Source organism: Pelophylax lessonae (assembly GCF_965119305.1).
Source record: "Pelophylax lessonae genome assembly, chromosome: 1".
Classification (NCBI taxonomy): Eukaryota; Metazoa; Chordata; class Amphibia; order Anura; family Ranidae; genus Pelophylax; species Pelophylax lessonae.
In genome coordinates, this window is record NC_138768.1 from 384,153,885 (window position 1) to 384,178,950 (window position 25,066).

At 40.6% G+C, this 25,066-nt stretch overlaps 1 protein-coding gene across 15 annotated transcripts in view; it reads right to left on the reverse strand.

Moving 5' to 3' along the window:
- The window catches only part of PTPRD (protein tyrosine phosphatase receptor type D), a 1,741,884-nt gene that overhangs the window by 184,864 nt on the left and 1,531,954 nt on the right, over nucleotides 1-25,066 (reverse strand). For 7 of the 15 annotated variants that reach the window (XM_082266421.1, XM_082266422.1, XM_082266419.1 and 4 more), the window contains 4 exons: nucleotides 19,777-20,364; nucleotides 19,295-19,395; nucleotides 15,785-16,044; nucleotides 6,018-6,108 (listed from right to left, as the gene is read on the reverse strand). In XM_082266421.1, coding sequence (XP_082122547.1) covers nucleotides 6,018-6,108; nucleotides 15,785-16,044; nucleotides 19,295-19,395; nucleotides 19,777-20,364 — 1,040 coding nt within the window. The remainder of the gene's footprint in view (nucleotides 1-6,017; nucleotides 6,109-15,784; nucleotides 16,045-19,294; nucleotides 19,396-19,776; nucleotides 20,365-25,066) is intronic. The other 8 variants (XM_082266423.1, XM_082266420.1, XM_082266418.1 and 5 more) reach the window with 3 other exon arrangements.

Consider the following 25,066-nt stretch of genomic DNA (forward strand, 5'->3'; position numbering starts at 1 on the left):
CTTTACTTCCTGGGTCGCCTACTTGTTTGCTTTCCTATATATATATATGCTAGTGTTGGGTGAAAGATTCTCATGCTCGGGCGGAACATTTGCCTGTTTGACCATTCGACGAACACTCAAATTTGCAGGGTGTTCGGTAGGCGTTCACCTGGCAAAACACCCTGGAATGCTCTGCACCCCACTCCAAAATTATGATCCCGCCCCCCATGTAAATGGGTATGGAATACATCGTACCCCGACCCATTCACCAAAAAAGTGTACAGAAAAAATAAAAACAGCAGGCAAGTTTTTAACAAATCCTTTATTAAAATTAAAAAATAAAGTGTCCCTCAATGTAAATCCACCATCAAGCACACTGCCCCACAACCTGAAAAAAAAAACCTTCTAGGACGGCCGCCTGCCGAATGCCTCCTCTGCACTTTGACAATTCTTATATAGTTAAGGGCGGGGCCACCTGGCAATGTCAGCTGGTGGCCCCCAACCCCCTTGTAACATCACAGACCGGTGCATGCTGGGCCGGTGATGTCACAAGGGGGCAGAGCCACCAGGTGACGTTGCCAGGTGGCTCCGTCCTTACCTATATAAAAACTGTCAAAGCACAGAGGATGCATTCGGCGGGTGGCCGTCGTAGAAGGCAGAGTGTTTTTGGGTCAGCTGTAAAGCTGGTGGCGTGATTGGCGATGGATTGACATTAAGGGACAACTTTTTTTACTTGTCTCCTGTCTTTATTTTTTGTGCACTTTTTTTGGTGAATTTGGGAGGCTGGGATCTGGGGGGCCCCTTGTTAAAGAAGGCTTTCAGATTCAAATAAGCCTCCCCACCCGCAGACCCCAGGACGCAGGAAGGTACTCTTGCCCCCATCAACATGGGGGGCCCCAAAGCTGGTATGGTTCAGGAGGGGGGGCTCTTGCTCGTCCCCCCCTTGCCTGACCTGCCAGGCTGCATGCTCGGATAAGGGTCTGGTAGGGATTATGGGGGATGGGGATCCACGCTGCTTTTTTTTTATTTTGGTGTGGGGTTTCCCTTAAAATCTATACCAGGCCTGAAGGGGACCCCCATGCTGTTTTTTTTCTTTCGTTTTTTAATAGCCGAGTACCGGCAATTGCAACCGTGAGTCAATTTGAATGTGATTTGACTTTTTTTTTTCTTTAGAAATGTCAGTTTTGCTGAAGCATGTTATAGTATATACACAGTACAGATGCACCACTTTACAGGCAGACAAAGGGAACCCCCCCCCCCAGGCAGTATATTTAAAATAATTTTAATATTTTTATTTTTGCACTTCAGGCATCGTTAAAATTACTGCTCCTGAAAAAATGATCGCTTTTAAAAAAAAAAAATTACATTGATACATGTCCCCCAGGGCAGTACCCGGACCCTCATACCCCTTTTTTGTGTCTTGGATTCCCTTCTGTCTCCTACCATTTGTAGGAGCAAGTGGTCTCCCCATTCTCAGCTAGGGTGTACCTGGGGGCCTCCACCTGGTTCCAGTTTGCTGAAAGTCCATCCTCATCATCGGGGCTCTGGTGAAAAAGCAGGCTGGGGCTTAGACTCCATGCCCTAGGTTGGCAATATGCAAGGGCTCATTACCATTGAAACTTGGCAGAAACATACAGCCCCAGATATCTTTTACTTACACTCTAAGAGGAAAGGCACAATTACCATATTGGTGGGATCTCTTTCAAGTGATTTAACACTTTCCCCAAAAAATGGCATCTTAAGGTCACAGCTGGAATAGGACTGCCATCTAGAACAGGACTGCCTGCAACAACTGTTTTAAAGAAGCTTCTAGCAGCTAATCAGTAGAATCCTTGAAGATAAGGTCTCTTTCTGATGAGCATTCTGATCGAGTCTGCTTGTCAGTTTTTCAGGTGGACCTGATAGAAAGGTCTGTTCATCCTTATGGAGATACGGGTGTTAACAGACTTGTGTCCATTTACACCCACCTACTTCCGGGTCTGATTAGGCCCGCTATAAAAAAAAAAAAATGAGAGAGGGCTCAATCCTCTTCCATTTAGGCTGAGCAGATCTGGGATAGCCAGGTGTAAACGGACAGTAGATTCCATTTACTCCCGACCACCCACAGAGTAAAGCGGGCTCTGCCTGTGTCTACTCTGCAGACCCTGAGTGGACATGGATGTGTCATCTGCCCGCTCTGTTCCAATTACCAGGGGACCAGCTCAGAGTTCCTCTGCTAATTGCAAAGGAATTAGCCCGATGTGAGGCCCTAGAAAGCACCCTACTAGCCTAGTTGTTTCTCCGTTAAGGTGGGCCACTGGCAGATTCCCGGTGGTTATAGACTGCTATTTTAGAAATTCCACTACAAAACTGAACAGATTCAGCAAGTGCTCAGGGGGAGTCCAAGACCCCCCCCCCCCCACCCCAGGTGCTTTCAATCCTCATGGAGGTATACTTCAAAAAGTGGGTACAATGAGAATGTCTTTGCAGCTGTAGGAACTTTAAAAGACCCAAGAACAGAGATAACATGCTGACCCCAACAAATACAGAGTAGTACATATTCTTGCTAAAGAAGACTCCGATTAAGTAGACCCTATAATCACAGAGCAACTAGATTTCAGATGAAAGACATCAGTGATTTGCGTCCCTGAAATTGTCTGGAGCTGTAAGTAAGTAAGAGCTGGGGGTCACTTACTGCAGTGGGACTGACCCTTCTGTGTTTAGATACATGTTGTGACCATATGAAGGTGATGCAACTAACCTCAAGGTACAAGGCAAGGCCTCAGGCATTAAGTAGCCGGTGAGTATCTGGCCTGTATATTTCTATTTTTGCCGAGTGTCCAATTCTTTTGTAGGCAGCAGCATAACCCAACATTATCACTTCCTATTTTCCTCAATGGATGAGAAATAAATACAATTTATAAAACAGCAGGTTTTGTGGTAGGGTATAAGTGCCTGCTAATGCAAGGGCAACCACAAAAACTACACCTGCACTTGCTACACCTAACTTTCAGTAGAGAGGCGTGTTTGGCAGTTTTTCAGCTCCAAGCTGCAACAACACAAATGTAGTGTGCCATGCTGCAAAAGACTATACAGAGGGACATAAGGAGAGGGACCTATGGAGAGAATTTGCAACGACTGACTAAAATACAGCAAAACAATGTTTCCCCAATATCACATTATCACAGAAGTGTCCTAACAATTGCTTTTGACAATAATTGATTGCAGGTTATAGAGGGAATCCTTATGATTGTTACACAAAGTATGCAGGTTTGTTTCTATATTGACTTTCATTTTTTTTAATTGTATTTCCACAGTGCCACTTTTTTTTTAGTTGGTAAAAGTTGCTAGGTGGTCCTGTTGTGTCTGATATCTGTGTAGTCGAAAGCCCCGTACACACGTACCGATCGTCGGCGAACAATCGGCCGTCTTTTGTCCCTGGGCTGTCGGTGTCTGTTGAAAAGTGCAGAGACAGCACAAGAATTTTGTCCGCCGACTACAGCCGACTGCAGAAGTGATGTCATGTAATGGTTAACTTTCCCTGTGTTTTTTCTTTTCTGAGCATGCCCAGTCTTGCAAATCTGCGGTCTGTCGGCCGAATTCTGTACTGACTGGCGAACAATCGGCCGCTCTGGTGTCGGCATACAAAAATTTTAATGCTTGCATGACAGATTCTTGTCGGCAGAATGTGCGCTGATGGCTGTCGCCGGCATCATACTAACAAGCGTACAATCGGCAGATCGGTCGTCGGCCGACGCTTGTCAGCCGACGATCGGTACGTGTGTACGGGCCTTAAGACAACAGTATGTAAGTGATCATGATCCTATTAATTTATTTGGCTAAGAATTTAACTGCTCTAAATGTTAATGCAATGCAAATTAAAGATTGCTTTCTTCAAAATGAAAACTCTCTGAATTGAACATTTTAGTTTCTGTAACTAGTATACAATCTCTACCTCATTTTTTAAAGGAATCTTTTATCCAGTGGGTGGGACATTCTTTTTACAGGCCTTCCATGTTATACACGGCATTATCCATAAGTTATTTCTCTTTTTAAAGGATATTATTATTATTAATATTATTTTATTTTATTTTTTTTAAGGAAGCTAGGGGAGATACAGCAGATTATGATTAGGAAATATCAATACAAATGTACTGATACTTGGGGCTGAAATTTACTGTAAGGTAAGCCTTTGCCTTGGGTGGCGTGGTAAAAGGGGGCACCACCAAAACCTGATATTTAACACATGTTACTTTTGTGTTTTTTTTTTATCACTCAAGCATTTTGTAGAAATTTGTGAGTAAAACCTTCAAGAGAGATTTTCAGCAGTTTTTGTAGTAGTGGGTTAAAATATTCTATACTGTAGTAGCTTTTTTCCTGCGTATAATAAAAACAATATGCTGATTACAATAGTTCATTAAGGTTTTATTTTTAGTCTAACCTTCTGTAGGCCGGCCACCATACTTATACAGTTGGTCCGCTCCTCTATTGTTCAGGCAGGGCATGCTAGTTTGCTAGTGGTAACAGAGCCCCTGTTCAAGGCTGTGCATGCACAGTTCTTTTAATTGCCCTGTGAATGAACACAGTGGATTACAGAAAAAACATATAGAGCCAATGGAGCCATACGGTTTTCTGTACTATGTGATTGCTGTGACCAATCACAACATCACAGAATGTAAACACAGGTTGCAGCTGGCATTCAAGAGTTACTAACTGGCTGGTGACTAAGAAATACAGTTTACTCTCTTCTGAACACAAGAAAGCATCGGTGTAATACAGTGCATTGCCAACCATAATAACATTTAGCCAAATGTCATTAGCCCCTCTATAGCATATGCCATCACTATCCTGTCTTTGATCTGACAGGACCCTTTACCTCCCTTATACTACACATCTGTACATTGACCCCTTCATCTTCAGCCTTCTATTGTATGTGACCTGCACATATACCCTTTCGCTTTCTAATCTCTCTGTATAAAACCTGTGCATTAAATGTACCCAGTGCACCATTACTAAGTGTCACATTTTAACCCTTCCAATCCTGGCATGTTTCTTCATTTGCAAAATATTGTGGCAAAAAATCAGATCAGGTTGGGGTGACTACTTTCCAAAAAGGGGTCATTTTGTTTTTTTTTCGTATTGTCCTGGCATTTTTGTTTGCTATTACAGTAATTAAAACAGAAACTTTTTAGGTATATTTGAATTCATTTGAGTAGTGTTGACCAAGTAATTGTCTGTAAAAAAATAGCATTGAAAAATGACTTGGTAATGAAGGGGGTAAAACGTGCCCATACTGAGGTGGTAAATTATCCCACTGAATGGTTGGCAGAAGCAATGGAGCCAGCAAGAGAGATTGTCATCATGCGTTTCTGCCTAGGACAGTAATATAGGCCTGCAAATGCAATACTGCATAGTGCAATCATTAAAGCAATTTTGTACATTTTACTAAATTTACCCTGGAAAAAGATTTCGTAAGCTTAACCCATGTGGTTAATAAGATGATGGCTTCTACCATCCAAACCACAAAGTCACATTTGTTTCCTTATAGAACTTTTTAACCATGGCACAGACATACCAGGAACATTAGTTGGTATGAAAAGAACCACGAAATACAGGTCAAAAGTTAAACTGCATTGCAAATTGCAATTTAGCATTTGTTTCAGATTTAGCCGATTCTACTAATGAACCCGACCTTTAATGGAGTTCATATCCATAGAGATTAAGCTATTGCTGTATAATCATTTCACCTCTTTGAACTTTAACATCTTTTTTTGCATTGAGCAAAGAATAAAATATTTATTACAAAGAGAGAAGATCAGGACATTTTTGTGCTTTAATTTAAGCAATTAAACATTCTGTCCCCGCAGGCTTACAGCACAAATGATAAGTCCAGGCTGCAATTCATACTGAAGTTATGTAGAAATGGCATATGGACAGTGCCAATAATCTTCTTTTTATTTTAGCCAAAAAGACTGTAAATAAACTGCTTAAAAATCTTCAGTGAAACAATGAATTTTGCAAAACAATGAAATTGAAACTGCATATTTATTCAACATTACCTCATCTAGTTCCATTTCGTCTGGACTCTCCCATGGCTTGGTAAACTTTCCACGGGATTTCTTCAAAGGTACAATAACAATGTAATAGCGTCTGTAAGAATAAAAATAATTATTGCAATAATTATGATGAACCAAAGAAAAAGAGTAAAAAATAAATCACATTTAGATATAACTTTTACAGATACCGATCTCTACAGGTGCTCCTGGCTCAAAGGGCAGGTCTATTGCACGCCAATACACAGCTGCTATTGCAAATAACAAGAGATGATTCCAAACTTGTCACTGTCATGTAAGTGTGGTGGCTAGATATACAGCAGTAGTCAAGTACAGAGATTACCAAATTTTGGAAATACAGGAAGGCACTCAGACCCAGCTCCTTCCATCCATTGGTATTTCAATGACAATTTGAAAACCATATTTTTATTGTTGGAGTCATACTTATGCAATCAGATAGGAGTTAATTAAGTGGCAAGTTTTATATTTTTAGGTTTTATTTATACTATGTTAGTATGTTAGAGAGAGCCACCTGCTTAGGACTAAGAGCCTGTGATGAGTAACATTAGTCATCGGACTCATTTTGAGGCACAGCTTGGGCCAGATGACATGGCCCATGCACATTTTTTTACCTGTACACTCAACAACGGCACATATCAATAGGTACGAGGGGGGAGGGGGGTCACATTTACAGCAGAACTACATTGTATCTGAGCACCAAAAGCCAAAAACGTATTTAATTTTAATATTCAAAGCAAGATCGCCCATCTATTCATGATTCCGTGCTTTTTTTTGCTAAGAAATCACTTTGAAAAAGACCCCCTAGCATTTCTCCCCATGGCCATCTTAAGTGAGGGCAGATAATTTATGTAGCATTTACTTCCTGGAATCCACCTGCCCTTAGCTCAGGCATGCAAGCAGGAGGGTGTGCTTAGGTGAGAAACCCCCTCCTGAAGACTCCTGAGATGTATGACATTATTTGTCTAGGCATAGATACCAGGAAGTAACTGAAGAAATTAAAAAAAAAGTTTAAAACGAGTATATATAATATACTTTCCTATCTCATTACTAATGCTAGCAGCATAGGGATTACAACTAGTCAATGCTAATTGAGAGAGTGAAGTTCCTCTTTAACATACTGCTTTTACTAAAATATGCCTAAAATGTCAATACATTCTTTCACCCACCAGAAAAATTCTGAAAAAATAATAATATTAATAAAAATAATAATAATAACAACAACTTAATTTAAAAAACTAAATGTCAACATTCCTTTAATCAGCTTCAAATGTCTGTTGTTGTTTCATTCTTTGAGTGGCACATGAACAATTTACATTTTGCTCGTCATTACCATAAATTAATTCTTTGAATTAATTACAGACTTAGCAGTTCTTCCGCTACAGCACACCTTTAAAAGCAAACTTATGAATAAGGAATCATTTTTTACAATGCACCACAGGCAACTACTCATTAATGCAGACAACAAGCAACTGCATTTCCAATGTTTACGTTTACATGTGACCATTTTTTTTTTTTAAACACAAATTGTATACATTAGCATCTATATTTAGCCTCACGACTTTCACAAATTGTATTTGGAAATTAAATTGTGGATTTTGCATTTACTATTTCTTTAGGGAGACCTGTAACCTAATAGTTAGCATAATAATGTCAAGATGTAGACATTGAACTTGTTTCTTTCACTAATTTAAATTTCAGTGTCATGTTGGAAGGAACTGTCCTATCAACAAAATTATTAAAATAACAGTGCTGCTTGATGCAGGCATCATAATGTTACCTACCACCTTGTCACTGTTCCTGAATCACAAAAATCCCAGTACTTTTGGGTATGGGGAAGACAGGACATACCTCTCTGCCTCCCAAAATATAGTTAGTGGACATTTTCTAGGATCAGGAGTGATGTTATATGGGATGTAAGTCAATATGCTTATTTGCTTAGCCATATGCAAATGCAAACTTTTTTTTTTTTTTTAGAAAACTGGAATTTGTATAGGCTTTTCGGAGAACTGGAGTGGTGGGCCAGGGGGTAGGCAGGTGCTGGCAAGCTAAAATCAGGCATCTAAGCAAGACTTATTTTACAGTACATAAAACAATAATGTGCAAACATAAAACAGTACACTTGCACAATGTGGAAGGTTAACTTCCTAGTCTGCTCTCTTCCAACACTAACAGCTCTGTACTCTCCCTCACTGCTTAATCTGCATTCATCTTCTCCATCGGTTTTGCCATGTCCAGTTATTTCTCTCTTCACCCATAGAGAGGAAGGAAAGAGTCCCCAGTTCAGCACATCCATGCGTGTAGTGTGATGGCAGAAGAGAAGACCTCAGCCTGGGTTCCCACCAGGCCACGCCCCTAGCGCATTTCACTCTGCCCCCCAGAGCTTCAGCCACTGGGCAGACAAAAATGATGTAACTTCAGTAAAAGGTTTCTGGAGTTACATTGCCTCAGCACCTGGCTACATTCTTACAGATATGTACACTGCACTAAGCATGTGCCACAGGCATTGCACAAAAATTATAAAAAATATTAGGGTTAAGGGGAAAGTCTTTTTTTGTTGTGTAGAAAAATGAAGTATCTTTCACCAAAACAACTCTTCGTCCAAAAATACTTTTTTTTGTTCAATAAATTCTTACTTTCCAAAGTAAAAGGCAGATCCCCAAAAGATCTAAATCAACATATTGTTCACAATGGATCACAAAGCACAATTAAATACACAGTAGCAATAAATGCAAGCAACAGTACACATTGAGTCACAGAGTGTGTGCACAACGTATGCCATGAGCCATAGGCATAATCTAAAATGGGGGGGACAGGGAATAATAAAGAGAAGAAGAAGGAGAAGAAGATCAAGTGGCAAACATGGGTTCCAGGTCTCCCTGGGCTCTCAGAGGTTCGGCATTGAATGAAAGGGAGGGAAAGGAAAGGGGGAAGGGAAGGAGGGAAGGTGGAAGGCTTTTAACAAAAATGTGAGCTAAGCCAAGGTTGTGATCACCTTACCTACACATCTCACTACCCCAAAAGCTTCATAACACTAATGAATCAGGGCCACTAGGATCAAAGGTGGTTGGCATGTAGAATTAAATCAAGTGTTTCCATATTTTGCTGAAGTTTTCATTCTGTCAATTTATCTAGCACTCACTTTTTCAAACAGCATAATTTGGGAGACTCAGTGTTTGACCTCCGCAAAAGGGACAGTCTGGGTTCTCCACACTCTAGCTATAACCCTTTTTGCTGCTGCAAGAATGTGCATAACTATCTTAAAGCGGAGTTCCAGCCATTCACTCACCTGTCCAACGGTCCAGCGATGCGGCCGCCCGAAGCCTCGATCCTCTCCCTCGGCGCCGGCATCACTGCTGTGGGCACCCGGCTGTGACAGTTTGCGGCTTCACAGCCGGGTACCCACTGTGCGAGTTGCGCTGCGCGCCGTGATTGGCCGGCAATCTTCTGGGACCTCTGACATGTCCCAGAAGATTGCAGGGAGGGAGGGGGAGAGGAGAACTTCTGTTCAGAGCGCCGCGGCGCTCCGAGCGGAAGTGGGAGCGGGTACCTTTCAAAACTAGGTACCCGCCCCCCCCCCCAAACAAATGACATGCCAAATGTGGCATGTCAGGGGGTCAGGACTCCCTAAAGCGGAAGTTCCACTTTCGCTTTAAACTGAGTGCTGGCACGTTCCTCAGGCTGCCTGTTCAAAATGGCTACATAGAGGTCTTTGCAGGATGATTTATCAGTAACAGTATAAAGCATTTATTACACCCTAGTCCAAAACTCCTACGCTTTCAGACAATCCCACCAAATATGTCAAAAAAAGCCATCCACACAAGGTACATGCGCATCTGTAAATGGGGACCAAAGCCACAATATTGAAGCGTAAACTGCAGATAATTCCAACCCAAAGAATCAAATGCCTTCTCGATGTCCAAGGAAACCAACATTAACAGGCGTTTCTGTTGGCTAGCTATTTGGAGCAGGAGAGAAATTCCAAGTACATTTTTGCTTGCTTGTCTGCAAGGGATGAACCCCACCTGATCTTTGGAAATTAGCCCTGTCAATGCCTGGCATATCCTTAAGCCTAGGATGTTAGCCAATAGTTTAATGTCAATGTTTATCAGGGAGAAAGGGTGATTGCTAGACCAGGAGGTAGGATCTATCCCCCAGTTTTGGTAACATACACAGTCGACATGGCCTAGGGGGGACCCTTTCCATAGGTCACTGAAGGTAATGTGTAGTGAAAGAAAGTTCCTAAATTTTTGGTAATGCATAGATGTGAATCTGACAGGTCTGGGTTTATTTTTAGATTTCAACATTTAATTGCAAGCTGCATTTCTTGTAATGAGATTTCCAAATTTATGGCAGTAAGAGCAGAGTTCGTGAGCGTAAAGAGTTGTATGTTGGCGAAAATTTGATAGCCAAATCATCCATAGGGCCTGCACTGCTGTAGAGCTCCCCCAGCTAGTTCCCTAAAGGTCTGTAGGACAGTAACTGGATTCGCTATAAAGGTACCATTACCAGTTCAAAGGTGGAAGGGTATGTGGGCCATCCTGGTATCTCTGAGTCTGAGGGGAAGAAAAGTATCTGGTTTATTACCTTCCAAGAGAAATATTGTGTCCAATGAATATCTCGGTCCACCTGATAAAAAGAGATTCAGCTCCATTCTCAGGTAAAATACAGTTGCCTGTCAAGCAGGATTTGTTTGAAAAGCCTGAAAAGGCTTGTAATAATTCAGCTTCTAATTGTTTTAGCTGAGCTTCCCTACTTTTTTTTTTTCACTGCTTAAAGTGATTGTAAACAAACACCTTGTAAATACATTCAGGTTAAAAAGAAATTAAAGGAAAAATCTTTGCGTTTAGATATGAAAAAAAAAACGATATAAATACCCTTTTTCCCCCTTTTTTATAAGAGATCACATCCCCTCTGTTCTCAGCTGCATGAAAGCTGTGGGGAGGAGAAGCACACTGTGCAGGGGTGGTGGGCGGGGGCGTGTTAAGCCAAGTCTGATTATTGGAGGAGAACAGGCTGAGTTGCCAGGATTGCTAGAGCATTAACCGCACTGTGCTCTTCTGCTTAGCATGGTCAGTTACTAACAGAAAAGTAGAGGGACTGGCAGGAACACCAGGGACCAGGAATTTCACACAGAGGAATAAATACAAAGAGAACAAGATACTTTTTTATACAAGTACATAGTACAGTAAGCACATATCAGCAATATGAAATGCTGGGCTAACAAATACTTTAAAGGCCAATTGGATCAATTTGCCTCGTATTATTGGCTTATGAGTCATCCACACTATCACAAAGGAGTCGACAGAGTTGGCCATTTGCTTCAAATTTTCCTTCAATGAGTCTACCACAATGGAAACTAAGGTGGGATCAGTAAGCAAAGTATCTTTTAAAGGACCAAAAAACACCACCCTTAGGAGGTATCGCAAAATTGATTTGTGCACTCATGGCATCATGGTCAGACCACGTGAATGGAATAACAGACATTGTGTTGATCAAAGCGAGAAGAGTATGGTGCACAAAAATGTGTCCTATACAAAAATATGGGACAATTTATTATGAGGGCTAGAATAAATTGTATATGAGGTGGAAGGCTGCCCTTCCCACCAGGCTACCACAAGCTTATTTTGAGTTAAAAGAGAATGAAACTTCCCTGTCAGGGCAATATCTGGTTGTGAGATGGAGTGATATTGTGGGTCGTGACAATCCTAATTAGTAGCAAGTACCTACCCTTGGGATCGGAAATTTGTTTAGTATGTGTGAATTGTACTGAGCTACGGAAGGCTCTAATGACCCCATGTTGTTTTGTGGGGCTGAGGCAACATAAAATTGAGAGCAGGAGGTGTGTGGGAAGATAGGGACTGAGTTTTTTTTTTAAGCAGTCTCCTGTAAGTAAATTAAGTCTGAATGATGAGACCTAAAATAACAGAAAGCTTTAACCTTTTTTGGAGGTGATTAGGACCCTGAGTATTTAGAGAAATGATGATTGTTATTGTCAGGTGAAATTGGAAGGAAGTGGAAAAGGCAGGAAGAAAGGCAGAAGGGAAAGAGGGGAAAATTATTACAAAAAAGGTTTTACTAGCTCTGCAGGGGTCACACAGGGTTGAAAAGGATAAGTAGTAGAGCACTACTCAATAGGTCACCAATTAGGCACCGGATAACAACCGGAACCATAGATGGTGAATATGGGGGTAACATGACAAACCAGACCGGGACAATGGAACACACTGCAGTACTATATATCGCGTAAGAGTTGCAAAGACACAAGACAATATAAGATAAAGACATAGGACACCTATTATTTGAAAAAAAAAATACAAAAGCTACCTCAAGAGCTCCAATAGTAAGATCTAAAAATTCTAATAGTAGTCAAACAAAATGAACAAAAGCAAACTGGCAAACTTAAATGTTTTACAGGTCTCTCTGCCATGGGAATGAACGTACACCACGCAAAACCAACCCATGTAGCCTAAAACTGCAAATGCACTATAATATGACCATAAGGTGGTCAAAAACAAGATAAGGTAGTTCCAAGAAACACTGCAGTAGTACACCTCTGCGACCATGTCAAGAGGCACCAATCACGATGCCATTGAAAAAATTGCTGAACACCCTTATTACAGGGCTCTAACCCTAAACCCTGAATATGACATTAACAGTCTAAACTTCGTATAAGTGGGATGACCCATACAAAAAAATATGTCAGAACATAACTCAGAATAGTAGCAAATGGCCCTTCCATAAAGAAAATCAAGAACATTGTTACTGTATTTACTCTAAACCAAGCCTGGATGCCGAGTGTCCATGAAGGGTAGGGGATAACTAGTGAAGTGACAAGTGACTCCCCCCCCTTTTTCTATGTACGCAAGAGGCCTGTTTCTCTCAAATATTGTTCACAAATCTGTCTAAATCTGTGTTAGTGAGCACTTCTCCTTTGCCGAGATAATCCATCCACCTCACAGGTGTGGCATATCTAGATGCTGATTAGACAGCATGATTGTTGCACAGGTGTGCCTTAGGTTGGCCACAATAAAAGGCCACTCTAAAATGTGCAGTTTTATCACACAGCACAATGCCACAGATGTCACAAGTTTTGAGGGATCGTGCAATTGGCATTCTGACTGCAGGAATATCCACCAGAGCGGTTGTGCGTGAATTGATTGTTTATTTCTCTACCATAAGCTGTCTCCAAAGGGGTTTCAGAGAATTTGGCAGTACATCCAACTGACAAACGCAGACCACATGTAACCACACTAGTCCAGGACCTCCACATCCAGCATCTTCACCTCCAAGATCGTCTGAGACCAGCCAACTGGAAAGCTGCTGCAACAATTGGTTAGCATAACCAAAGAATTTCTGCACAAACTGTCAGAAACCGTCTCAGGGAAGCTCATCTGCATGCTCATCATCCTCATCGGGGTCTCGACCTGACTGCAGTTTGTCAATGTAAGCGACTTGAGTGGGCGAATGCTCACAACTGGTGGAGTCTGGCACTTTGGAGAGGTGTTCTCTTCATGGATGAATCCCAGTTTTCTTAGATCTTTGAGTTTAGCTCATGAAAAATGGGTTAAAAAACAAGTGTTGCTTTTATAATTTTGTTCAGTATAAAAGGCTCGAAGTTGTCCAAAAAAATTGAAAAACTCTGGTCCCTCTGGTTGGAAACACAATCCACAATACCAGTTGAACAATATACTATGTTGTCCTTCATGAACTTCTTCTAATTTAATGTTATCAGTATAAAGAAGTTGTAAGACTTCTCATACAAATGTAAAATAATAACAATTTTCATAATTAAAAAAAGACCATATATTTAAAGTGTAAGTCTACCCTAACATCTACAGACATCCACAATCTAACACTAACCTATCTAACTCTGTAAAAAAGAAATCAGTATACATACCTTTTTTGAAGCTGATCCGACCCGATCCCGTGCTCAGCTGTCAGCCGCGGGTTCGCTGTGGAGGCGGGTTCAGAGGACACAACCGACAACAGAAGCCCCAAAGTAAGTCTATGGGTGACGTCACTCCCCATTCATTTAGTTGTCGGCTGTGTCCTCTGCAGAGCTTCCCCCCGCGGGAAACAGGATGAGGTCGGCTTCAAAAAAAGGTATGAATACCGATTTCTTCTTTACAGGGTTATATAGGTTAGTGTTACATTGTGGATGTCTATAGATGCTAGGATTTTAGTGTTAGGGTGGACTTACACTTTAAATGTAATCACTACGGTGTAAACTTTTTAAGTTTGATAGACCACAGGTCACACAGTTTACAGCCACTTCTGCTTAGAGCTCAAACATCGATCTCTACATCTGACACAACAAGTGGTTTATTTGACAAACGTTGAATTTTCTGCATTTGTGTCACAATACCTCGAACAAATTAAAATGTTAATAAATTCATCTTATCTAAGGCTCAGAATTGCCATGCCTCTTCTACTTACATTTCTCTGCCTGAGCCAAATCCCAATATGCCTACTTTAGAGGAGGCAGACACAGGAGGGAATGATGAGGACACTGAGGCACTACTGCAGGAAGCTGCAGAAGATTTTCTTTCCCAAAATGCCGCTATATTGCAGATGGAGCTTCACACAACAAGCCTAAAACATGCTGCTGTCCGCATTAGCCTTGGCATTGTGCAGCTTGTTTCTCTATCTTACATGGCTCCTTTGGTTACATAGAGACATGTAAAATCTTTAAAAATCGTCACTGTTTATGAACAGATATTTGTGCAGTCTATGACAATTGGATCACTCCAGGCAGGTTGAATCACCCCAGGGGGGATTTCCTTCCAAAAAGGAAAACGATTACTCTCAGAACCCACACTAAAGAATTGAGATCAAAGAGTCATCCCAAAATGGGATTCTTCATGAGAATTACAGGTCTCATGGTAACCTTCTTCAAGGATGTACTATTTGCCCAATTTCAATGAAGAGCTCTCCAACAAAACATCCTGTCAACATGGAACAGTCCCTCATGGTTCCAGGGAATATGGTCACCAGTGAAAACGAAGCTCCCGATCAACATCCTTGAGCTTAGAGCTGTTCAACTGACTCAACAAAATTGGACAACCCTAATGCGATGACACCCAATTAGGGTACAGTCAGACAATGCCATGGCTGTAGCCTACATCAACCATCAGGGGGGCAGCACCAGGAGCTATGCAGCCTTGAATGTGGCATGCCAGATAATCTCATGGATGGAAACTCACTGGCCAGTGATCTTTGCAGTCAACATTCTAGGAGTGGAAAACTAGAAAGCAAACTACCTTAGTCACCACAGCCTGGATCTTCAATCGGTTATAATAAATGTGGGGGAACTCCTGATGCAGACATCCTAGCCTCCAGAATCAAAAACAAACTTTCTCTGTTTGTAGCCAGGACCAAGGATCCTCTAGCCCCAGACTGTGATGCCTTCATAATTCTCAGGTCTCAGTTCAGACAAAATCTACACCTTCCCTACAGTATGAATTCTGCCTCACCTGCTCAAAAAGATAGAACACAAGAGGGAAATCTTGATTCTAATTGCACCAAACTGGCCTAAAATGATGATGATGGAAGTCAGTAGAGCTTCACCTCATTTACTAAGCTAAGGAAAAATCCCCTTACAAAATGAAAAAGGCCTTGCATAGTGAACAGCCTATTTGCTTTTTATTAATGCAATCCCATTAGGTCAAGACCTACTTATTATGTACAGCACATCACATCAATAGAGAAAACTAAAAGTATTTAAAAAATATAACTAAATAGAATAGACTTACTTTATTTTATGGTTGGCAGGGACCTCTGGTAACTCCACAGTTATCATGCCATCAGAATTGGTTTTCCCTATAAAAACAGGTTTTGTTCTTAGGACATCAGGAGCTGTTCTTGCTGCCACTCTGTGCTGTAAACCTCCTGCACTGTTCCCCCGATTCGTAAGAACAAATGAGTATAATGTTTCTGGTTTTAGGTTTTTGATGAGCTTCTGGGTTGCACGACCATCTACTTCATCAGCTTTCTTTCCATCATCATACAGGATCTAAAAGATTAGTTATTTGTTAGATTTTTTATCTGGCAAAACACAACCCGTTTCTAAAAAGCATTTCTATGTTTAGCTAAAAAATGCTTCAATAAGTTGCTCTTTAACCCCCTATTTATGTAAGTATTATTTTAAGTAAGTGAATTTTAAAAACAGTACTACCCCATTTTTTAGCTGTGTGTGTTTTATATAGAGGTGGTAGGTGGTCTGTTGGGAACCTATGACTCTAGGTTGCTTGGATATAATTGGATAGTGAAGTTTGTAGCAGTGTGGGACCCAAAAAAGAGAAACCCCAAATTCTATGAAGTGAATATAATTCAGTAAGGCCACTTCATACCATTGATGCTAGCCAAACCCTTTTATAGAGAAAACTTCAACGCTTTATCAGACTTAATAGGTAATATATAACTTTTCTTGAAAGAGCTGTGATGATATATTGAACCACCATGGAAAGAGCAGGGGGAGGCTGCAAAAAAAACATTCTGGTCTATGGCTGTAAGGGAATCACACAAGGCACAGCAGTAAACTGCTGTAGGATATGATTACACAAACCCTGTTCATTCTCAATTGATATCTTGACTTAAAGCATTTCAGCAAAACACACAAATACTGTTTCTGTTTTAACCAGAATCGGTAAATCCTTCACATTCACATATGGCTTTGTATAGCCAATCACTGCCTTAAAAAATAAAAGTCAAAATGTTTTAACAATAGATGGTCTTGAAATGTTTGTGTGAATTTCTTTACATTTTCAAATTGCTTACTTGCAAAAATTGGAATGACAATCTTCTTCATTGCAGTGTGTTTCTGACCCACCTGACTAAAATGTAACTTTTTTTAAACACAATTAAAGAAGCATTAAACCCAAAAGCAAACCTTTTTTCATATTGCAGCTTACCAATTATTTTATGTGATGACTGCTTTCTTTTAATTTCACCTGGTGATCCTGACAGTACGTCTGTTGTTTTTCAACAGAATAAGCTGTCCTGCAGATGTAGCAGTTGCATGGTTGATACAAACCATTTACCACTGACAAGGATGCATGCTAATCTCATTTATTTATGTATGTAAACCTTTATGCCAAAAGGAAAAAAAACTGTTGCTGCAAGTGGTTAAAAAATGTTAGCTGCAGTTTGGCTTCAGTTTGTTTAGTGTATCTAAATCTTCTAGTTTATCTAACACTCCCCACCGCCCAGACAGACAATGCTGCTGTCCAAAGGTGTCTCTGTGCTCATTCATCCAAAGTGTAGACGTGTAGATGCTCTAATACATGAGGTGTGTTACTGGCCATATCAACGGGTAAAAACAGAGGGGGAAAAAATCTAAAAAAATAAAACCAATGCAGTCATCACATCTAATGACTGTTAAGCTGGAATATATTAAATTTTTGGTTTTGGGTTTAATACCACTTTAAATATGAAAAAATGATATATGTCCAGATTTACAAATGTGCCTGATCTAAAAATGTTAATATGTACAACAGTCTCACTAATGATTCTATTTGGCAGTATGACAATACCTTGCATATCAGACGTTACTGTTCAATACAACAGCCTCATTCCTTACTCATTTCCATTTCCTTTTTTTTTAATAAAATATTAAAACTGACCCTCAGAAAAGATAAACAATAGTTAGAGAAGTTATACACTAATGTCCTTAAAAAGCATGTACCAAAATCCAAATATGTTTTGTCAAACTTAGGGCTTCATTAGGAGACAATAGTGCTGTTAATGATACAGCACACATGTATAGCGAGTACCAGTATCAACAATAAGTGACAAAAAAATTGTGAGTGGTGCCCAGGGTCGCTCTGTGTACTAGGAGATCTGGCAGGGTCATCTGCCTAAATGAAGCCTGCAATTAATGTTTGCAGGCTTTATTACAATTGCATGGTTATATGCTATTTGTTTAACAGCACAGCATTAAAAAATAAACATACTTTGTTAAAAACCTTTACATTACTTCTAAATAACCTCATCATACTTTGTACTAGAAACATAATGTTAGTGCTTTTTAAGAGGTACAAAAAGTAAAAATTGCACTTTTGCAGGAGTTATTATGTGAGCTTATTGACCATGCAGAAAAAACATTTAGTTATCATAATGTACAATAAAATGAAAACTTGGCTCCATTTTACCATGCTCATTATGGCTAAATCACACAATCCAACAATTTCTGCCAGCAAACTGCCTGACCTCACACACACACACACACACACACACACACACAGAGCATATTCAAACGAATCGAGACAGTGTGAGAAGTCATGCCGTCACAGTCCTGAAACATGTCAAACATTGAGTGACCTCGCATCCTTATTTTGACTGGATAATGGCAGCTCCCATAGATCTATCCTGTCAAGTTCTTTCTTTTGTGTCCAACAACATATGATCATTTAATCCAATAACATCTCTGGGGGGAAACCTCAGACAGTGTCACTTGCAAATTCTGAAGGGAAAAACTGATCAGAAGAGTTAAAATCATTGACTAATTCCTCCTGATTATCTGAAGATATGCCAGCTCTGGGTCTGTCTGCAACAAGTGAAGCCAAATTGTATCCTCCCACCTTCCATAAAAATGTATTTATAGTCTATGAAAGCCATTTGCAACTAAAGTTCTTCCAAAGTTTGCTAGGGGTTCCCTGAACTCTGTCTGAATGACCTCTTATTGGATGGTGCTGCAGAGTCTCGTGGTCATTGCCACTTGGCATAGTCAGCTGCCTTCAGATCGCCACTAAAGGGGGCTATTTTTCCCTTTAGCCACCAATGTAATAGGATTTTTTTCCCATTGGCCACATATGATTTAGCTTTAGCAAGGTTTCCAGAGATGTGAAAATTCTTTCAAGGATCCTTCTGAGGTAAAAGGATTCAGAAGGAATGAATGAATCCAAAAATGAGGTTTTGCTTGAAACAGTCTATCTTACATAGATGAGTGATAAGAGCAATATTAAAGCGGCCTTGATTCAAAATTCAAGGTCCATTTATTAGATACCCCCCACAATGTATAACTGCATGAAAAAATGTAATATGTGTTTTTATGTTACATTTTTAGGTTTGGGTCGAAAAACATATCTTGTATTATAATGGAATACTGTATCTGCATTAAATCAGCAGCACAATCAAATTCAGACTTCATCTGAACGATCCGTACCAATTCCTTTTCAATTATGTATCCCTAGCTTGGTGTGTGGGATAAAATATTCCACTTTATGACCACCATAACTTTCTTGCCTAAAAGGAAAAAAACTTACTTTAAATGGTAACGCAGAATTGTAATTTTCTGGAATTTCCCATGATAACAACACTGATGTCTTCATGACAGCTTTCACGTGGAAATTTTTTGCGAACACTGCTGGAAAAGTATAAAAAAGGTATTTAAATGTTCTTTTTTGACAGTACACCCATCTGCTTCTGAACTTTGAATTTTACACCCAACGTTTTGTACACCATTCCTGAAATAAGCTCAAGGAGAAATGGGTTGATAAGAACCTGCAATACGGTTTTTCGTGGCTCCAGCTAAGTTAGAATGTTACCTTACCTGAAAGCGTTATGCAGGAAGTATCGATACAAAGAACAAATGCCTTTAAAATGTATTAAGCTTGTTGTACTTTACCTTATGGAATTGCAGCCCTAATGACATAAGAAGTTTCTCCAGGATTAGCAAGTACTTCCATACCCTGTTTTCCCAAGAAAATAAATTCTAAGGACAGAGACTTAAGCAGACAAATCCTACCTTGATCTACTGGCAGTGTCCTGAATTGGACACTTGGACTATAAGGACCAGGACCCTTGCTTGTGTAAGCACGTATTTTAACATCATAAATGGTATCAGGTTTTAAGGTGGTAAGAGTCACAGTTGTGTCAGCAGGAACAATGGGCACTTCAGCCGGATGATATGGATTATTGATATCCCTGTACAGGAGAATGTATTTTGTGATTACACCATTCCTTTCTGCTAGGATGGGAGGTTGCCAAGTTATCTGCACTGAAGTTGATGACATGCTGTCACAATGCAGGTTTTGAGGAAATCCACTTGGAACATCCTCTGGTATAGTAATTTCTTGTATATTTTCTTCCCCAAAGCCCACTTTGTTTCTGGCTGATATCTTAAAGACATATGATGCTCCTTTGTGTATTTCTTTGGCTGTGAAGTGATCTTCTTTGTCTGAGAACTCTAGTGTAGTGAGAATATCCACATCTTTGCGACCATATTTCAGACGATAGCCCATGAGAGGACCAAAGGATTCCACTGGTGCATACCACTGAATCAGAGCAGTATTCATCTGGGTGTGATTAATGACAAGCCGAGGTTTACCTGGAACTGAAATAAAAACATTGTTTAATTCAGACAGTTCACTAGAAAAAATGGACATACAAGTCTTGTGATGTCAGTAACATGACAATTATAAGTGAAACAATTTGGATGAAAACTTTCCCCATATTAATAGTATTAATAACAATAAAACAAAACTTTAAATTCAGTAGATGTGTATTTCAAAAAAGGTTCCCTTTTTCTTTTTTTTTTTTACTGTATGTACTAAAAATATTATTAGATTTCTAAATTTCAGGGTAAGGAGTTTCTAATGCCAGTATTTGCAAATTCAGTATTACCGCAATTCTTATGGAAGAAACTAAGTACCTAATGTTTCTTACAGCCTTTAGAGAATCAGACACACTTCTATTAAGATGTAAAAATGCATCCCGGTACATATCTCTTGTGACTGTGGAAGTTTCCCAAAGGTAAAACAATACAGCTTTTCCCCAGACAATATAGTTATTAAAAATAAGGGTTTTGCATACTAAGAAAATACAGCAGTGTGTAAGGCTGATTTTGCATGGCAGTTTACATGCAGCTGCTAAATTTCAGTTGTAAGAATCAGTAAATGCAAATAGCAGTGGCCACTCAGCCTTTTTAAATTAATGGCAGGCTGACAGTGGCCACCGATGTTCACATGTAGCCGAACACAGATCTGTTACCTACCATGAGGGGCAGATGTCTGAGCCTGGACGTGGCTGACTGCATGCAGGACTGGAGATCCATGCCTAACCACAAGTAACCACTCTGTGGCTTCATGTGAACATCAGCAGCCATTGTTAGCCTGTCATTAGGTTAAAAAGGCTGAATGGCTGTTGCTATTCACATGCTCCGCTCATACTAGCCACAAGAATCTGCCGATGTATGAATGTGACCTAAATATTTAACCTACATAACTGATGTCACTGGTCCAAACTAACATTTTTCACTACACATTTTCAGGTAAGGAAGCAGTCCCAGGATCATACTGTTGATAATAAATATGCTAATCTATTACAGCTACTTATTCTGCAGTTTTCCATAGTTCCCTGTTATTGTTAACATGTACCTGACACTACAATGCCATGGGACCACTAAACTTGTATTTAGACTCCACTGACTGCATTTCTAAATTATTTGTTAGAACTTCTGCTGAAGGGATTCATCTATCATCTTAGGCAGACTGACACATGCCAATCATTTTTTAATAATAAAAACTGTTATCAGCTAATAGTCAATGTAGAGATTCTTGTCTCTCATCTTTTATCAACCTTATAGGCTCTGCATCGCAAATGTAACTGTCACTCTTTATAGTCTAAGGCTTTATCTAGAACAACAACAATATCTGTATATTTCCTGTTCCTAACACTTTATATAATAAAAAAACTCAGGGTGTATTTAGACACCTGCCTATAAGGGTTGGCACAAATTTGAGAAACGATACAGATTTTGTGTCACATGCTTTTAAATAATTAGTGTGAAGTATGATAAACAGAACTATAGGGCTCTTTAAATAGTTAATTAAGTTTGCGACGTAACTTATGCTGCCTTTCCTTGTGACCCATATCATTGCAGTTAAAATATTTTTATTAGCCATTGCTTTTGTAAAGTTTATATTTGGCTTGGATAAAATAAAAGAAATTGTAAAAAACTTTAAGGAAAGCGTGTTTAGAGAAAATAATTCCCAGCTTTATTCTTGTTATGTGTTCGAACCATTATTAAAGCCAATGGAGCATAAGCAAAGCAAGGAGAGGCCAAAGAAATGGAATAATAACTCCTTCAAGTTTCCAGTGAAGAGATTGCTAGAAGCTGTCACTAAATTATATATGTCATAAATTGCTTTTATTCTAGCAGCAGCCCTCACATTGATGACAATTTTTTTAACCTTGATTGGTAGTGCCTTTAAAGAAAATAGAAAATACAGCTGGACTTCCAAAAGAATTGCATCAGAAAAGAGTTTGGTTTATTAAAAAGAAATAGCCTTGTCTACCTGGCGGCAAAGTGAAGTGTATATCCTTGATATTTTGAGCCTTGCGTGTAATAAAGTGCATGTAGGTAGACCCAATTAAACCAAAATACAATAGTGACTGCTAAAAAATCACATATTCAACTGTACAATTCCTGATGATGTCTTTTTAAGACAAAACATGTTGGACAGACAGACCCTCAGTGACAGATTGAATTATACAGTATATATATATATATATATATATATATATATATATATATATATATATATATATATATATATATATATATATATATACATACACTATAAATACCAAAAGTATTGGGCCACCTGCATTTACATGCACATTAACTTTAATGGCATCCCAGTCTTAGTCGGTAGGGTTCAATATTGAGTTTGCCCACCCTTTGCAGCTAAAACAGCTTCAACTCTTTGGGGAAGGCTGAGCAAGGTTTAGAAGTGTGTCTATGAGAATGCTTAACCAATCTTGCATAAGGGCATTTGTGGGGTCAGTCACTGATGTAGATGAGAAGGCCTGGCTTGCAGTCTCCACTCTAATTCATCCCAAGGGTGTTCTATCAGGTCTCAGGTCAGTACCCTCCGGTACACCCTCTCTCTTCCTGCATAGGATGTCAGTTTTGTATCAAAGCAGTATCAGAAAGTAACCCAACTGAAAATAGAGGGGCAGGTACTGCGTCCATCAATGAACTTAAGAGAAAAGGATTTTACGGTAAGTCAAAAATCCAGTTTTCTCTATCGTTTATTGACGGACGCAGTTCATTCTGATCCATATCAGTAGATATGTCCCAAAGAAGTGCCATAAAATGAGGGATGGGAACAGCAGAAAAGAACAAGTCCCCTTGGCTAAACATAGCCAACCAGGCAACATAGGATTCAGCAGAACAAAAGATGAGGCCAACCTGAAACAAACAGTAAACACCCTCAAGGAAGGCCAAAAGCCCTCCAGACAGCAGCCAGCAAAAAACTTTGCGGCCAACAGAGGCATCTGCAGATGCCAGCACATCCACCTTAAAAAATGTGGTAAAGGTGTGAACAGACTACCAGGTAGGCGTCTTACAACCTGGAGCACAGATGCCAGTATGGCAAAAAAGCCCAGGAAGCACTAGGCGTCCGAGTAGAACGCGCCAAAACAGGGAAAGGCAGGACCTGACCCTTGCTTGAATAAGCCTGCACCACCGTCTGTCTGAGCCATCTGGGAACAGTCGCAACAGACGCAGGCAGTCCCGTTCATGGGCCATCCGTAAGTACAGAGAGCGAACCTGACTTACGAAAAGACTCAGTAGTCGTCAAGTATACCTTGAGTGCCCAAACTCTATCCAGAGAATGCAATGCACATTCCACAGGATGTAAGGGCTTAGGACACAAGATGGTAATACAATGTCCTCATGCAAGTGAGCACTAGAAAACACACTCGGAGGGGAGGACGGATCCGGATGAAGTACCACTTGTCTCCATAAACCAACATATTGGGAAAACGACAGGATAATGTCGTCAGTGCGACACCCTTCACGCAGAGTGACAGCAACCAGAAGGCTATCTTCTGTAAAAGGTAGGCAGGGGATACCCTTGAATACTTGCAAAAGAAGGTTCTGAAAAAACCGACTGTACCATCAAGGGCCCCAGTTGGCGATGGGGGTCGCACTGGAAGTACCAAGTGTCGCACCCCCTGGAAGAAGTTACGCACAAGGGAACGGGCGGCCACGGCCTTTGGAAAAAAATTGCCAAAGCCGAAACCTGACCCCTGACAGTACTCAAGGCCAACTTGTGAGCAACTCCCCATTGAAGGAAGCGAGAAAAGAGCGAGAGGGAACCCAAAGAGACTCACACCACGCAATATACGACTTTCTCGTATGAAGAAAAAATCATCCTAGAAGTCGCTTCCCACGCATTAAGCAGGGTGGGAATCATGGAAGCAGACAATCCCCTGTCCTTCAGCACCTGGCTCCCAACAGCCAAGCTGGCAAGCCAGCGACCATAAAGCCGGATTGAAGATTGGCCCTGGAGACAATAAATCCTCCCTGAGAGGAAGACTCCAAGAAGCATCTGCGGCTAGCCTGATCAGGATGGCGTATCAGCTCGGCGAGGCCAGATCGGAGCCACGAGAATGACCGGAATCTCTTCCGCCTCGATCCTGCAAAGAATTCTTGGCAGCAACTAGAGAGGAGGAAAGGCAGACAGCAGCTGATACTGACCTCGGCCCATCCGTGAGCACTCTCACACGACCACACGGGCTTCAGCCTTGCACAGGCAACCATGCTAAACTTCTCAGCATTGTTCATGTTGAACTTTGCGACTGTTCTGCCTTTGACCGAACTCATGGTGCTCCCATTGCACATGCAGGAGGGTCCCAGGAGCGGGCCACAAACCTCTGCACTATCCAGTAGATGCAACGCCAACAGGTCCACGTCTGGAGTGCCCCAATGAAGGCACAACTGCTGGAAAACCTCCGGATGAAGGGACCATTCCCCTGCATCCAAGGCCTGTTGACTGATGCAATCCGCCTGCCAATTTTTCACACCTGTAAAGGAAACAGTAGAGAGAGCTGGAACAAGGCGCTTCACCCAACAAAGAATGCCTGTCACTTCCAAGGCCGTAAGGACACCCATGATGCCCCCCTTGGTGAATGACATAAGCCACGGTCGTGGCGTAGTCGATTGAATGTGCACTGGACAGCTGTAGGTGCCCGATCCAGTGAACCAAGCAAAGCTGGATCGCTCTCAGTTCCAGGACATTGATTGG